Raw genomic sequence first — 17886 nt, forward strand, 5'->3', positions numbered from 1 at the left:
ATTAATGTTAATGGATTTGGTATACTTTTTTTCTGCAACTTGCAGGATGGGCGTCTACAGGTGAATGATCAGCTGATCGCAGTGAATGGTGAACAGCTTCTGGAGAAATCTAACCATGAGGCCTTGGAAACATTACGGCGATCCATGTCAATGGAGGGAAACATCCGAGGAATGATTCAGGTGATGGTGGCCAGGAGGATGGATAGACACCAAGAGGTAAACTCCTGAGCTAAATGTACACAGTTCATTTCCTGCTAGAAGATGAGAAGCTGTGGTGGCCTTCTCCACAGCTGGTGCAAATATTGTCATCAAAAAACATGTTACTTTCATCCTGGAGTCTTGGTCCCAAATACAGCCCCAGTTGCTTTCTTTCATCTGGCATGTTCTTGAATACAATGAGTTCCAATAGTCTCAGCCGAGATTTAACTAAGATCAGTTCCCTGATGTTTAGAAGAATGAAAGGTCATCTCATTCAATCAGGCATATGTTTTAGATGGATTGGAAGGTAAATGTGGGAGCGATGTATCTTGGTATGGGGTTGTGGTCCGGTGGGGATCAGGAGGTGAGGTTCAACAAAGTATCAGAATAAGGGACAGTCCATTTGGAATCTTTTCACTCATAAGATGGTGATTCTTTGAATTTTCCACCTAAAACAGCTGCGAAAGCTTAGTCTGAGTTTATTCGATAATGAGATCAATAGATTTTTACATGCTAAAATCATTGAAGGATAGTTCAGAAGAATAGAAGCACAAAATGAGAGCAGCTGTTGACCACTCAGCCCTTTGAGCTTCTGCGCTATCCAACATGACCACAACTGATCAACAACTCAGTATCCTGTTCCTGCTTCCTCCCTATACTCTTTGATCTCTTTAGCTTAAGAACTGTATCTGACTCTTCCTTGAAAACATTCAATGTTTTGGTCTCGACTGCTTTGAATGTTAAAGAATTTCACCCGTTCACCACATTTCTCTTCATCCCAGTCCAAACTGGCCTACCCTGCATCCTTAAACTGTGGTGTTTAGTTCTATAGAAGAGTCATACTAGACTTGAAATGTTAATTCTGTTTCTCTCTCCTCGCATGTTGCCAGACCTGTTGAGTACCCCAGTACACTCTGTGCTTGTTTCAAATTTCCACCATTGCTTTTACTCAAGTGATTTCATTACTATCATTTCTAATTGATTAGAGAGAGAAATTTGGTAAAAGGAGGATTTCTAATTTTAAGGTAGCCTTTACCAACACAAATATTCATTAGATTTAGTTTTCACACAAGTATCTCATGAAGCTTAAACATTTTTATTGAACAGTGCTTAAGGGAAGAATACTTTGATATATTTAAGGTTTCATGAGGTTTCACTGTTGAATGTGGAATCTTTGGCTAACATCGAGTGAACAACGAATGAAGTTCCACAGTCATACTGAATGTTTTTCTCTTTTTTTTAATTGATTGCATAGTTTCCAATGTTGGATGGTGTTGGGCTCTTGTGATTTCCTGGACTTATTCCTTAGAGTGAAAATAACTTCTAATTTTTTACTTCGCTTTTAAATAACCATTGTAAACATTTTCATTAGAATTTGCTGGTGCAGTGTTTGAAATTGTCAGACTGCTGTTCATGTGTCTCTAGACCATGACCATAAATTACAATTGGCCAACTCAAGTTAATACACTGCATGTATTCCATATTTCACGCATCTGAACAGACTTAAGTCTCTTAAACCTCAGGAATTCTAAAAGCACTTTACAGTCAAGAAAGTACTTTTGAAACATAGTCACTGTTGAGATATAAGTAACATGGTACCCCACTTGGGCGCATCCAGAGGTTAAGTGTGGCTGGAAGAGTCATTTGGTACAGGCTAGAGTGAGAGTCGCCCAGAAAAGCAAACCTCATTGTGAAAGACGGTTCTAAGACAGCAGTCTTATCAGGCTGAGGAAAACATTAACAAATGTCAGGAGGTGAGTATCACTTTGGATTGATTCTGCTAATTGAATGTCCTTTTTAACTTCATTCATGGGATGTGGGAATTTATTGTCCATCTCTAATTGCCCAGAGGGCAGTTATGAGTCGGTCACATTGCTGTGGGTCTGGAGTCATGTGTAGGCCAGATCAGGTAAGGATGGCAGATTTCTGTCCCTAAAGAAAATTAATGAACCAGACGGGTTTTTTTGACAATCAGCAGCAGTTTCAGGTCACCATTACACTTTTAATTCCAGATTATTATGTAACAGACAGTATGAAATGTCATAGAGTCATAGAGATGTACATATAGGAAATAGACACTTCGGTCCAACTTGTCCATGCCAACAAGATATCCCAACCCAATCTAGTCCCACCTGCCAGCACCCGGCCATATCCCTCCAAATGTTTCCTATTCATATACCCATCCAGATGCCTTTTAAATGTTGCAATTGTACTAGCCTCCACCACTTCCTCTGGCAGCCCATTCTACTCACGCACCACCCTCTGTGTGAAAAAGTTGCCACTTGGGTCTCTTTTATATCTTTCCCCTCTCACCCTAAACCTATGCCCTCTAGTTCTGTACTCCCACACACCAGGGAAAAGACTTTGTCTATTTACCCTCTCCATGCTCCTCATGATTTTATAAACCTCCTATAGGGCCACTCCTCAGCCTCCGACGCTCCAAGGAAAACAGCCCCAGCCTATTCAACCTCTCCCTATAGCTTAAACCCTCCAACCCTGGCAACATCCTTGTAAATCCTTCTGAATCCTTTCAAGTTTCACAACATTCTTCCAATAGGAAGGAGACCAGAATTGCATGCAGTGTTCCAATAGTGGCCTAACCAATGTCCTGTACAACCGTACATGACCATCCAACTCCTGTACTCAATTCTCTGACCAATAAAGAAAAGCATACCAAACGCCTTCTTCACTATTCTAAGTACCTGTGACTCTACTTTCGAGGAGCTATGAACCTGCGCTCCTAGGTCTCTTTGTTCAGCAACACTACTTAGGACTTTACCAAGTGTACAAGGTCTGCTAAGATTTCCTTTCCGAAAATTCAGACCTTGCATTTAACTAAATTAAACTCCATCTGCTGCTACTCAGCTCATTTGCCCATCTGATCAAGGTCCTGTTGTAATCTTAGGAACTACCTTCACTGTCCACTACACCTCCAATTTTGGTGTCACCTGCAAACTTACTACTTATACCTTTCATGCTCAAATCCAAATCATTTATATAAATGACGAAAAGTAGAGGGCCCTCCTTGTGGCACTCCACTGGTCACAGGCCTCCAGCCTGAAAAACAACCCTCCACTACCACCTTCTGTCTTCTACCTTTGAGCCAATTCTGTATCTAAATGGCTAGTTCTCCCTGTATTCCATGGGACCTAACCTTGCTAACCAGTCTCCATTGGGGAACCTTGTTGAATGCCTTACTGAAGTCCATATAGATCATGTCTACCACTCTGCCCTCATTAATCTTCTTTGTTACTTCTTTAAAAACCTCAATCAAGTTTGTGAGACATGATTTCCCATGCACAAAGACATGTTGACTATCCCTTATCAGTCATTGCCTTTCCAATTACATGTACATCCTGTCCCTCAGGATTTCCTCCAACAACCTGCCCACCACCAACGTCAGGCTCACTCGTCTATAGTTCCCTGGCTTGTTCTTTCCACCTTTCCTAAACAGTGGCACCGCATTAACCAACCTCCAGACTTTCGGCATCACACCTGTGACTATTAATGATACTGTGGTCCAGGACTGGTGGGGACAGGTCTGTCAATGTATAGCAGTGAGGTACAGTACTGGTGGTATCAACAGGGTTAAAAATGTGTATTCCATTCAAGGGTTTGAGCTGCACATTTACAACAAGTGCAGTTAGTAGTGCTTTACATCTGCTGTTACAGTAAACATCTGAAAATGTGAAATCTTAATGTGTCACTCTTATAACGATTAGCTGGACATTCAAACATATTTTTAAAATTTATCCATCTCCATGGGCATGTAATAATTTTAATGTTGCATTACCTAATTTTCTTCCAAATACATTCAGAATTCTCCGTGCTAGTTGATAACCCCTAGGCACTGTGTCCTTCCACGGAAACTTGAGCCAGAATTCTAATTGCAGAGACTATTCTTTCTGTTCCAATAGAATTTTAAAGTCTGGGCCACATCTGCCTGTGGACACCTGTGCCCTTTCATTTATTATGTGTTCTGCAAGAAGAAATGATTGTAAAAGTATTTTTTTTTGTTCAGTGATGTGTTTTTATAATCGATGGTAGTTTAGTCAAATGGCGGTCATAGCGGGGAACAGGCTGCAACCTTTTGCAGTTGCGTCACAACCTCTGCCTGTAAAGCTTACACCATTAAACAATCTTTTATGGTTTTATTGGTTTAGACAGTAATGCACAGGGCAGTGACTGATCTGTTCTACAAGCCAGATACTTTAATTAGGGCGAGTACCGATTTGCCGCTATCGTATTGATTCATGTAATTTATCAGAGAATGATGAGGAATTTTAAGTGAGTATGCTCTTGCTTGGCTCTGCACATTTCCATTCTCCCATTGGACAGCATTTTAATTTAGTAATAGTTTGCCTTAATGGAATAAAAGCCTGTGGAAAAGATGTTCTAACTTGTTCAGTGTTCTTATTTAGTACCCACATTTCAGTTTTTTCTCCCTCTTAGTGTAATGAGCCCTCTGTCTCCCAGTAAATGGGGAATTACAAATTGGACAAGCGAAATGCTCATTGTTCCAGATTGCTTGAAAGTACCTGAATACCACTTAAAGGAGTAATATTTTAATTTGGAAATGCTGACATTAGAATGAAACAAAAATAACTTACATTTATATATAGTTCCTGGCATGGCCTTGTTGGGACAATCCTTTGCACTTTCTCGAGTTAATGAAGTCCCATAGATGTGTACTGTCCAAGATGTTCTGTTCCAGCTGCAACATTAAACTGAGGCCACACCTGCCCTTTCAGGTAGAAGATATGATTGCAAAATTCAGATAAGAGCAAAAGAATTATACCATTGTTTGACCCAGTATTTTTCATTGAATCAACATCCCAAAATGCAGGTACCTGACCGCTATTACATGGCTGTCCATAGGAGTTTGCTGTCAGTGAATTTGCTGCTGTGTTTCCTACATTATACTTGCAAAAGAATTCATCGGTTTTAAAGTTCCTGCACATTCTGTATAATTGCAAGTTCTTTCTTTCTCTGCATGCTGCCGCCCATTCTTCACTGTCTATGTGCTTTAAAAGTCTCTTACGTGCATCTTGCCTCTATCAACTCTCAGTTGCTTGCTATTCCTGTATTTATTTACTGCCATTAGTTTTTCATACTCCCAATGTGTTAAATGTAAATCTTTGTTTTTCCTTTTAATACCTTGTTTTTCTCTCTTCCTTTAAAATTGAGCACTAAACCTATGGCAGGGAATGGTTTAAAAGGTTAAAGCCTAAAACAGGAACCCATCCACTCAGGTTTAAATGGAGAGGTGGGTGGCCGGGCAGTTTGGGGCTGGGAGTTAGTGTGAACAAAGGGCTCAGGTGATTAATTTGCTCAAAGGAGGAAGATTGGCTACTCTAAAATTTGATTGAGGCAAAGTGCCTTTATTTTAACAGTGACCACAATCGGACAGGTTTCATTTGGGAAACCCAGCAGGTAAAAGGAGGGAAGTAATACTGCATTCATAAAGTATGTGCATTTCTTTGATCCAGGGAGCAGGAGTGTTCCCTCTGACCCACAAGCTGAGTAGTAAATTCCATTGATAAACCCCTCCCAACCCTCAGAACCTATTTGCCATCCATTCAGTCCTTGCGGTTGGACCCATCCCCAGCCACTGCCTTCTCTCCAACATAGATGTTTGTCTTTGTGACCCACGATCAGACCACATTCAGCACCACTGCTCCCTCTTCCGCCCTTGACTGGGCCTATCTACTCTCAGCTCAGCATGGCTGCATATTTTAAGCTGCAGGATTTCCTACCTTGCAGGTCTCCAGTCTGTCAAACATATAGAATAAAGGTAATGGACATTCAGATGACCTAATCTCAGAACAGCACCTCACCAGCCTGCTTCTTTCCCCCCACTTGTTAATATTTTACTGCATCTCCTTGGCCATGATTCTGAATACCACTCTTCAGCAACCAATTTATCCATATATTTCCATGAATTGTAGTGTAACGAGATGTACTATAAAGGATAGAATCAGGGATTTGGGGAGGGAGATGTAGTATGAGGCATTAAGTCTAACTGTGTTATTTGTTAATGAGACAGAAGACATCAATATGAGAAGTGATGACATGTCACATGACCTTGCTCTCTCTTGCAGTCCTCATGGCAAAGTGAAACAAAGTGTAGGTGTTCCCGAATAAAAGTTCCTTATTTCTGTCTACTTTTTCAATTGTTCCGATTTCATTAATGTCAAGTCATTATTCCTTCACTACAAGAAGTCCAATAAAGTTTTCTCTCAGACGCTGATTACAATCTTGTCCCGAGTTACTTATTCTTAGACTACATCTCTCTCCAAGTTTCTGATGCTGCCTATTATGTTACTTCTTAATACCTGAAACATCATGGGACATTAGTTTTTTTCACATGACGAGACTGAAAGCAAGCTGTTTAACAAATACTTTAATTGTGCACACTGAGTAATAGATCCCATTTCTAAAAGATTATCCTGGCACATATGTCGTCTGCTTCTGCAGCCATTTACCTGTAAGAAAACAAAACTGCACATTACAGACAGTCTGCACATATAACTAAAACCAAAAGTTTTAAAAGCTCTTTGAATAGTAATTCAAAAGGAAATGCATTTTGTGGACAGCAGATCATTGCTGAAGGAAGTATTGGCTGACTGGCTGACTGACATTTAGATCATTCTTAGATTAGCAGAAACAATTGTCCCATTACATATATCACAGCAATAACAATGTGCGGATATGTAGCATCTTCAATATTATTAGATGCCACCTGGGGCTTCACAGGATAAGAATCTGTTAAATAATTTGTACTGAGCCGTGAAAGGATATATTGGGATAAGTGTCTAAAAGCTTGGTTAAAGGGATTAACTTAATGGAGGTCTTAAAAGGAGAGGGAGGTTTAGGCAGGGAATCCTAGAGTATAGGTCGTAGGCTGTCAGGATAGCACTGCTCTGAAGTAACAACAAGCTGTTAGACTTGTTGATGCGGGTGCTTCTAGCCTTGAAACCGTCCACTGTTTCCTTGGGAAAATTTGAAACTTGGAATGCCATCTTTTTATTATTGTTGGATTTTTTTTTCTCCTATTTTCCCTTTTGATTTCTATTGTTTTGACATCTGCCTGCTTCTGTCAACTCTGTGCAGAAAAATCCCTTTGCTGTTCTGGTGATTAAACAACTGAAGGCTTCACAGTGTTGGATTTCCTCTGCAGCTTTGAAAAATGTGTCCTTGACTTCTCTATCGAGCAAAAAAAATTGTCAAGTTTTAAGCAATGAATGTAATGAAGTAGAGGTGAAAGAATGCAATGCACCATTGAGCTCTGGATTCTTAAGAATAAGATGAAAAATGGGATACACTTGTTCATTTCTCGTGCAGACGTAGTTAATGTAGTCATAAAGTGAGGTAATAAGCAACTTCTCATGGATTCATTGGAATTGCCTATCATCATAGACTGCAGTAAGTCTTTATGACAAGCAACCTGCAGTAGCTTTTCTTGAAATGTCATTTCAATTCACACAAATCTGCAAATTCATTCACGGGCAATCAAAGCCAGATTTAGCACTGCAAATGGGAGGTATTGGTCCTCTTGGAAATCAGTTAAAATAGCACCACTACTGGTAAAAGCTGTGGTGGTGCTATAAATGTAGCCATTTGGCATCTGCAAACCTGACTTTAACCTGTTGAGAATTCTATGCCATAACAAGAATTTCTGCTCCATCATCTTTTCTATCCACAATAAGAAACTGAAGAATGTTCCTTGTGTTAATTCTCCTGTGAAAGTACTGTGAAAGTAGAAGGCTGTGGTCCTTTTGTGAATGTGATGGTGCATCAAGGATTATCAGCGGTTTCTGAGATGGGGGAGTGAAATTTGTGATACATGGTGAAGGTCAGGTGGAGTAATGGGATTTGAATCTGCAAACAGTGGGCAAATCATAAAATAGTGAATAATAATTGTGGAATGTGATCACTTCAACATTTGGGGTAATGAAAGTGGGATTGGACTTCTTTGGTCACCAGAACCCAGTAGGTTTAATTAGAAGCAATTGCAACCATGATTGTGATACAGAAAACAGCAATTTCTTTTTTTTCACACTCCATGAACTAAAATGAAATTTGCCCTCATTAGACATTGCAGAGGAAGAAAAAGAGCACTATCTTGTCGATACAAGTCCATTTTAAGACTGAACAGGAAAGGACAGCTTTTAAAACAATTTATCATCTCCTGAGTAATATGAAATTTATATTGCTTATCTTATGAGCTCAGAGCAACCTAAAAAGCTTGTCAGGCAATATACTACTTTTCAAGTGCAATCACTGTTGCCACACAAGAAACATGACAGCAAGTTAGCACGTTGCAAGATCTCACAACTAGTAATAGGATGATAACTAGCCAATCACTTCTAAAAATTGGTTGAAGGATAACTTTTGGCCAGAGTTGCAGGGGAAGCGTCCCTACTCTTCTTTAAATACTGCCGTGATATTTTTGCTGACCTCAGGAGAATCAGTCAAGGCTTTGGTTCAATTTCTTACCTGAAAGATGGGTGAGACAGTGACCTGAAAACTATTTTCTGGATGTGAGCACACTGGCAAGCCCAATATTAATTGCCCATCCCTAATTTCCCTGAAGGAAGTGATGCTGAACTAGCTTCTTGAACCATTGCAGTTCCTATGAGATACATACAGCCACAGTGTATTTTGCTGTAATGGTTGACATGCCATTTGAGAGGGTTGTTAACATTTCTGTAAATCTGCAGTGACTTGTAGGCTAGACTGGAAAAGGATGCCAAATTTCCTTTTCTTGGGGATCTTAGTGAATCAGGTGGGTTTTTATGACAAACTAGTTGTTTTGTGATCATTTCTATTGAAAATTTCATTTTGTTTCAGGGTTATGATTTGAATTCTCCCAGCTGCTGTGGTGGGCTTTGAACCCATGTCTCTGGAGCATTAGTCAGGCCTGAGATTTACAAATTCAGTATTTGCCGGCAAAGGGCAAGAGATGAAAAACACTTATCCTTGGCCTTTGCCAGCATAATTATTCATACTTCTCAGTTTCCATGAGTGAACGTGATTTTGTGCAACTCGTTAGGTGGCAGTGTCACAGATCTTCAAACATTCAGAAGGTAATCGGTTATAATACCGAAAGGGGACATGCTCTACAGGACTGTGGAGGGGTCTAGGGTTAATTTGATAGCACTTTCATGGGTTGTGATGATAGTCCAATGGTTTAACGATGTGCGATTCTAAGAATTGATTGTTTACTGCTCCAAGAATCACAAATATTTAACTCGCAAAATTCAGACATAGTTTTCAATTAACAAAAACATCATTCTAAGCTGTGTAAGGATTAGATAAATTTTGTCGATTGGCAACAACAATACAGTAATGTTCATCTTGTAGATGCTGCGTATCATTGTGTCTAAAAACGCTGCCTGGGGGTGCTGTCGCTCCATGCAGACTGGGAAGGTCCCAGTTCAGTTCTCGGTCACGCCAAGATAGCTGACCTCAGCCATGGTGTCATGCTTTACGATGCTATTTGCCTCTGGGTTACTTCGTGAAAAGATCAGCCAGTGTTACTGTCTAGACTTGCGCGTGAAGATGATGTAACCACAATTTCAAAAGTCGCTGCCAATGTACCTGATCACGGGTTACTGCCACTAGGAGACACTGGGTAAAGCATGTGGAGATGAGGAACAAAGGAGGATACATTTGCCAGCAGTAATGCTTCAATATTTTAGAAATATTCCAGAAAATCTCAGGCAGCGAAACTCCCAATGAAACTAATTTAGAAAAATGAAGTCGCACAAATCCTATTAACTTTTGATGAGGCTAACCAATTGGCTATATGCTTTCTTTCCATTTAAAGAGAACTGCATTTTCACAAATGCATCTAAAGTATCCAAATTGAAAATAATGAGCAGGAGAGTCAGAAGAGAGCTGTCTTAATTTTTTCAAGAGTGTCTGAATGGGTGGTCAGAGCAGATTCTGTGTCAGCTTCCAAAAGGGAATTGGATTGTATGTGAAAGGGAAACATTTATAGCACTTGTGGAAAGTGCAGTGTAGTGAGATTAATTAATGACTCTTTCACATGGCCAATGGACTGAATGGTCTTCTGTACTCTTATGATTTGACAATTCTATTTTTGTTATGTGCTCTAACTCGTGCTGTTGTTCCCGCCATTCCACAAGCAACACCCGTGAATAATCACTGGGTACGGATGTTAATGTTTTAACCAAGTGACTGTTGGTTCAACTGAAGGTCGCCTGTGTGACGCAAGTTTTACATTCACTGAACAATGGTGGAATATGGAAAAAGTTTTCATAGTGTGCAGCTGAAATAGATTTATTTTTTTAAACCCATGTGATCGGCCATAATTGTTAGTGCTCATATTTATTTATTCCTACAAAAAAATGCTCCTTGCTCTAACTTGCTTAACAATAAGTCTTCTGTAATTAGTGTCCATTGCATATAGTTCCCTTTTTAATAAAGAATTCTTGTGAAGTACATTGTGAAACTTGCTTCTCCTTGCTCTTTTGAATGAGTGTTTTGAACAATAAATGCTTGCTTTAAGCCGTGGCTATGGGTGTATTTGTTTCTTACATTGAAACATAGGAAATAAGAACAGGAGTACACCATTCATCTTTCAAGCTGCTCCATCAGACCTAATCATGCAATTCAGTACCCTGTCTCCTCTTTCTCCCCAAATCTTTAATCCCCTTAGTACCCGGTCTCCTCTTTCTCCCCATACTCTTTAATCCCCTTAGCCTCAAGAACTATATGTAATTTCTTCTTGAAAACATTCCATGTTTTGGCCTCAACCACTTTCCGTGGTAGAGAATTCAACAGGCTCACCACTGTCTGGATGAAGAAGTTTCTTCTCATCTTAGTACTAAATGAACTAGTACTAAATGAAGTCTTAGACTGTGACTTCTGGTTCTGGAACCAAGAAAATGATGATAGTATCAGTCAATGGCAGAGGAACCCCTGGTTCACATCTAATGATCTGCCGGTTTTATGGTGAGTAGGCCTCACCTTTGGAGTTTTATAGTTGCTTCATGGAGAGATGACCAATAAAGCAAATATGTTTTCTTAATTTGCTTTATTGGTCTCTGCTTGATTTGTTTTCTGGCCGATAATAATTCATTATCTGTTTTGAGTTCTGTCATTTTTTCTCACCCCTCTATCCTCTTATCCCCTCCCTCCTTTCCTCCCTTTATCTACCCCTCTCCCACCCTCCAGCTTCCTTTCTCTTCTTTCTTCCCTCTTTTTCTGTCCCTCCCATTTTCTCACCTCCCTACCTCTCTTAGTTTCTCTTCACCTCTGTCCTACTCCCTCCCTCTCCCTCTCCCTCCTTCCTCTCAATTTCCCCAGTATTTTCCTGTCTCCCTATCATGTTTTATAATTTTGCTTTCTTAATGTGTTTTTCTGTCTTTCTGTTCAAATGAAGATCATGTGTTGTGGGAAGGTTCATCAACAGCAGTTGGCAACCTCTTGGAAATTGGTAAATCATTTAAGTAATAAGAAGTGAAACTAGATAAATTCACTTTATAGTCTTCCCAGGCCTTAGGGCTGCTCTCCCATTGGAGAGGGATGACTAGGGGTGGGTTAACCCAAGAGTCACCATGTCTTAGGCAAGGTAAGAGGTCAAGGAGAAGAGTTTTTCATGATAACCTCAGCGAGTGGTGCGAATTGAACCCATGCTTTTTGCATCACTCTACATTGCAAGCTAGCTGTCTGGTGGAATTATAACCTACCAGCAGCCCCTACTACTTAGGCTCTAATATTGCTCTTAGTCCTTCCCATTCATTGAATGTGCCCAAATCATGAGGAAAGTCTGAAGAACCAAATAGTGAAATTTCAAAAAAGCCCGTGTTCCTTGTCGTGCTTCATTGAGGTGGGAGAAGGTGAGGACTGCAGATGCTAGAGGTCAGAGTCAAAAAGTGTGGTGCTTGAAAAGGCAGCATCCGAGGAGCAGGAGAGTCGATGTTTCGAGCATCAGCTCTTCATCAGGAATTGAAGTGCCTGCCTCTCTTTCAAAATGAACTTAAGAGTTGATGCTCAACTACTGTCTTAAAGGACTAGCAGGAAGGAGGAAAGGAAATTAAAAGGAGGTCCATTGAACAATGCAACAGAATACCTTTTTGAAGAAATTTCTTAAATTGTTAGATTCAAGAACACCCCACAATCGGCAACTGGTATAAAAGTTGTAATGTAAAAACACGAATAAAGAAAACAAAGTTGTCGTTTCTGACATTGGATAGTAACACTTGTGTTCTGTGGTATTTTATCAGTTTCAAACTTCTGATTTTTTACAAATGCTGGATATCAGAAAGGGGGGTGTTGTTGAATTGCGTGTGCTCTTTGTAAACTGGTTAAACCATGAAAATGTTTTTGTGTTCTTAGGATCGTCTGGAAGTAGGTGGTGTGCAGGCACACAACGCTCGCAGCAGTAATAGTACTAGCCAGTGGCACACCCAGTCCTCTGGCGCCAGAGAGAGAGCAACAACAGGTAAGCAAGCCTGTTTTGCAATGGAAACAAATTCATGTGCCCTGATCGACCAAAGTTTTGGGGGCTGGTTGCTTAGACTAGATGTTATACGCTCAAGCAAACATCAATGGATGATCAAAATTGATGTATTCCTCTGATTCAACAATTGGATGATTCCTTTAGTGAGAGGGGCATAACCTTAACATTAGAGCAATGTTCTTTGGGGACAATGTCAAGAGGCACTTATCAGGTTGTACATTTGCTCGTTGAGTTGGTAGATTTGTTCTCAGACGTTTCGTCACCATGCTCGATAAGCCTCCATCACTGATGATGTCACCTAACATGGTGACAAAACGTCCCAAGAACAAATCTACCAGCTCAGTGAGCAAATTTACAACCTGATCCACAACCTGAACTACAAATCTTCTCCAAACTCTCAAAGGAAGCACTTATTCCCACAGCAGGAAGTGAAGGTCTGGAACACTCATGCTAATTTTAAAAAAAATTAATTCACTTGCTGTGGGCATCACTGGCTAGGCCAGCATTTATTGCCCAGCCCGAGTTGTCTAGAAGGCAGTTAAGTGTTAACCAAGTCGCTGTGGGTCTGCAGTCACATGGAGGCTAGACCAGGTAAGGGTGGCAATTCCCTTTTCTTGAAGGACATTTGTGAACTAGCTGTTTTTTTTTCTGACAACCGATAATGGTTTCATGGTCATCATTAGATTCCTACTTTCAGATATGTTATTGAATTCAAATTCCTCTAATCTGCAATGGCAGGATTTGAACCCAGGTCACCAGAACATTAACTAGGTCTCTGGATGAATCATCTAGCAATTATATTACTAGGCCATTACCTCTATCACCGTACCAACAAAAACTGTTGAGCTGCAGACTTAATTGAAAATTTAAAAACTTGAATGATAGTCTTACCCAGTAAAAGACTATGTAGGATTCTGGAAATAGGCACATAGATGAGGTAAGACATGGATGAGCCATGATCTCACTGAATGGACTAATTCTGTTCCTGTGCAGCAAGTTTGAGTTACATTAATGCATTCTACAAATAATTAATGCCTGAATTAAATGCAATGTTTTTTAAAAAAGGGGGAAAATTTATAGGTGGTGAAAGCGTACAAATTGCAGACTATTAATTTGTATCTGTGGTTCCATTCATTGCCGAAATCAGCCAGTTGAAGATGAATAACCTGCCTTATAGATTTATAGACATTTCTAGGTTTGGAGATCGGCAGGAAGATTCTTGGAAAGACCTTACCTTGAAAATCACGTGCAAGGGGGAGAGTTGAGGGTAAGCTGGAACACACTGAGCAGCTGGAAGGAATGTTCTTGATGGACCATGTGACTGCATTGTCTTCTGTGCTTTGTAGTTGTTATGTTCCCCTCTTTGCAAACGGTGTTACTGCGTTCAGATCACTGAAGAAGAGAAAAACAAAGAACTGTGGAGCTGGAAATCTGAAACAAAAACAGAAAAAGCTGGAGAAACTCAGTTGGCGTGGTGGTGTGAACAGAAAGCTGAGTCAATGTTTCGAGTCCAAAGACCTTTCTTCAGAACTGGATATGAAGAATAATCTCTGGACCCAAAATATTGACCCTGCTTTCTCTCTCCAGTTCTCCAGAAGAGATACCGAACCTGAAACTTTATTCAGCTATTGCTGAAGGAGAAAATCTTGCTCCCATAAGAAACAACTGCAGGAACAAACCATGCACACCCCATGCCCTCACCCCTCAAACCTATCTCCACCATTCATTAAGATTATGGTTAATCTTCAATCTGTGCTCCACTATCCCGTTGGTCACCATGTCCCTTGATTCCTCACATCTGGTAAAAGCTTTTGATTTCAGCCTTGAATATCTTGTATAGTGACATAGGTTCACTTTGCTGCTCCCTTCCTTTTAACATGCTTTCTTAATATTTCCTGCGAGTTCACTTTCATGTTTATTTTCTGCATCTTTATCACCTCTTGGTTTCTGAAACTAAAAACTCAGGCTTATAACTTTTCTTGGCAAGATTAATCTGACAATAGTATTACATTTTTAAAGAGCAGGTGGATTTTTATCACAGAGTTTTAATTAGTCAATAGAATGCACAGTTGTTGAGAATTTTGAAATTATATTAAAAAAAGTGTTTGCCATAAGGCATACACAAATCATATGATTTTGCTGGCAGTCTCATATGAAAGGGCCAAACCAGAATAATCTCCTTATGTATTTAACTTCTTTTTCACTCACTCAACCAACTGCATCCAGTCTACCATCCATATTGAGTTGTGTTATGAATATCAGAAAACCAATAAATCTCCAACTGTGGTGTCTATTTTCCTTTCCTAGTCCACTGCATTCATTGCCATCCTCAACATTGCTGATCTTCATTCCTGCAGTAACCCAGGCTCTTAGTACACTCAGTGATGCATTTCCACAGGCACTGATGGTCTAATATCTGCTTCAAGCACTCAGAAAAGGGAAGAGAGAGCCTACGTTTATATAGCATTGGCTTGTGTTCGGAGTGTTACCAAAGTACTTTCAATCGTTGAGTTAATTTCATGAAGTACATGTTGGCGGAATACTCCCTTACTAAGCAGAAAACTGGGATCGTCATCATCATTTTTCACATGAGATCTGCCACCAGGTTATAATACTGTCATGCGTCAAATGGAACAGGACATTGATGGGGTATTGTATAAAACCTTGGGTTCGTATGTTTCCCTGTGCTCTCCACATTCATGTTCATGGCAATTTCTCTGCTTTCAGTTGTGTAATAATGTCACCAATCTCTGCCACCCCTAGCTCTCATTCAATTTAGGGCTAAATAGTGTTTCTGTTGAAGGTCTATGCCTACGAGGCATTCTTTTGAAAGAATCGAGTTCTCCAGGAAAATGGGCACTTTGTTACTCTTGTCAACCTCCTCAGTGGTGTTTTGCGTTAAGACATTTTCAGTCTTTCTGGACACAAGCTTCTTGGCTGATGGAATTTGTCCGTATGGCATGTGAATGTAATCACAGTTGATTTGTGTATCTTTATTTTACTGGAGTGAACCTGCTCCAAATCACTCCTCATTTACCTTCCATATTTAGAATTTAATGTGCAAATTGTTTGTAGATCTACTAGTTTCCAGGATACTATTTTACAGTCTTGTTTATGTTTACAGCAAATGATGAGGGAGAGGTTGAAATTCCACCTCTGCTTCCACCACATCCTGATGAAGAAGAGGCCATGGGAGTATACAAAATGTGGTCTTTTCGCGAAGATAAGAGGTTTGTAACCAGAAGTTAACCCTAGTCATTAACTTGGTAATATAGTAAATGTAGCTTGCTGGTGGTGCTGATTAAACCTCTGCTGGTTAATTTAGCTTCTCACTGCTGGGTGAAAGAAAGACAGAAAGTCTGTCTTTATGTAGCACCATTCAGGATCTCAGAGCATCCCAAATCTCTCTCAACCATTAAAGTACTTTAAGTGTGGAGTCACTGTAATATAGGAAATGTGGCAGCCAATTTGTACACAGCAAGGATCCACAAACCGTATTGCAATAATAATCAGATCATCTGTCAAGCGATGTTGTTTGATGAATGAATAGTGAGTACAAATGCTTAGGAGGAAGTAATTAAAACTTCAACACAGAACTAAAAATATTGATAATTGATGACCATTTACTCTGGAAGTCAACATTTACTCTTTAACTGGGTAAAATTGAGGAAATGAATAATGGAAATCCCTGGCACATGTGCTATCCACTTAGGTGCCATGTCTTTCAATCTGAAGTCTCTGCAGAGTGACTAATGTGCTATTGTGTTTTCAGAATATTTGTCACTGCTAGATTGTGTGTGTTAATAATTTATACTGTGAGATTGGCCTTAAAAATACACCTTTGACTGAATGCCACGCACATTGCAGAACAATAGCCCAACTACTATGCCACTGGGCACCATTTGAGTAGCTATTCTGTTATTGCAAGGGGTGTTATTGATGACAGCACATCAGTCAGTCAATTCTTTCATTTTCTCCCTGGAGTGCTATTTGTATTAAACCTCTGGAGTGGGACTTGAACTCTCAAACTTTTAATTTGGAGGCAAAATGGCTACCAACTGAGCAGTGGCTGACCGTGTAACCAGTTTGTAGATCAATCCACTGGATCGATAAATTCCTAAAACTTTGACCCATGTTTGCCATTCTACAGCTAACTCAGTGTGACTATCTGATATGAGGTTGCAGCAGTAAGTTACTTCACAGGAAAGGTTTTAATTGTGCTTGGCTCCCACAGTTCTGACCAGAATGCTGCTTCACAATCGCTGCACCAAAGACCGACGGCTGGAGTTGCAGAATATCAGGCCAACAATACTGTGCAGCGGCAGTCTCCTGGCAAAATCAGCGGTTCCAAGAGCATGGATTTGGGTAAGGGCCAAGTATCCAACCTGTCACTCAAAGAAAACCAATTAAAGTAACAGAACGCGGAGAAGATAAATTAAAAATAGTTTGCACCCTATTGTTGTTTAACATGCCAAAACTGAGTGGATCATAGATGTCATCTGAACCCCCAGGATTAAATGAAATCCTGGTGCTTGCCCTGCCATCTGTAGCTTTCTTGTAATCTGTACTGTGAGTTTAATAAGATGAAAGTAGTGTTAATGATGGTTAAAAGTAACACCAAAGATGCGAGTTGACTGAAATTGAGCAGATATCATGGTGGACTGTGCCCTTTATAGAATTCACAGGAAAGTATAATTGGGTGGTGACTATGAAGCTCTTTATATTAGAGGTTTAATCACACCAGTCTGGCCTAGACCCCTCCTTGCTTCCCACTCAGTCTTGTTACCATTAGATTCCATTCTGAAAGGTGTCTCTAATAACAAGGAGTATAGCAAAGTGACTGCAACAGATAGCAACAATAACTTGCATTTACAGAGTATCTTTAGTACAATAAAATGCCCCAAGGACTTTCAGATAAAATTTGACACCATGGCTATAATGAGATAGGAGGATGGGTGGACGAAAGCTTGCTGAGAAAGGCAGCTATTAAGTGACTTCTTAAATCAGCAAGGAGCAATGAAGAGATTTCAGAGGGAAATCCCAGTGTGTAGGTCTCGGACAAATCAAGTCACAGCTGCCAATGATGGGACTTGTGCAAGTGGAATCAACTGTACCTTCTGTTTCATGCACAATCAATCATAATCCAAAATGAACCCTTCCATTATTTGCTAAAGAGCATCAGGTTAGAACCTGTG

At 40.1% G+C, this 17886-nt stretch overlaps 1 protein-coding gene across 1 annotated transcript in view; it reads left to right on the plus strand.

Moving 5' to 3' along the window:
- Window positions 1–17886, plus strand: part of LOC140481912 (partitioning defective 3 homolog B-like) — a 997517-nt gene that overhangs the window by 547849 nt on the left and 431782 nt on the right. Inside the window, exons 13-16 of the mRNA XM_072578586.1 lie at window positions 46–216; window positions 12568–12673; window positions 15816–15921; window positions 16926–17056. Coding sequence (XP_072434687.1) covers window positions 46–216; window positions 12568–12673; window positions 15816–15921; window positions 16926–17056 — 514 coding nt within the window. The remainder of the gene's footprint in view (window positions 1–45; window positions 217–12567; window positions 12674–15815; window positions 15922–16925; window positions 17057–17886) is intronic.

The sequence above is a fragment of the Chiloscyllium punctatum genome, chromosome 10 (genome assembly GCF_047496795.1).
Source record: "Chiloscyllium punctatum isolate Juve2018m chromosome 10, sChiPun1.3, whole genome shotgun sequence".
Taxonomy (NCBI): domain Eukaryota; kingdom Metazoa; phylum Chordata; class Chondrichthyes; order Orectolobiformes; family Hemiscylliidae; genus Chiloscyllium; species Chiloscyllium punctatum.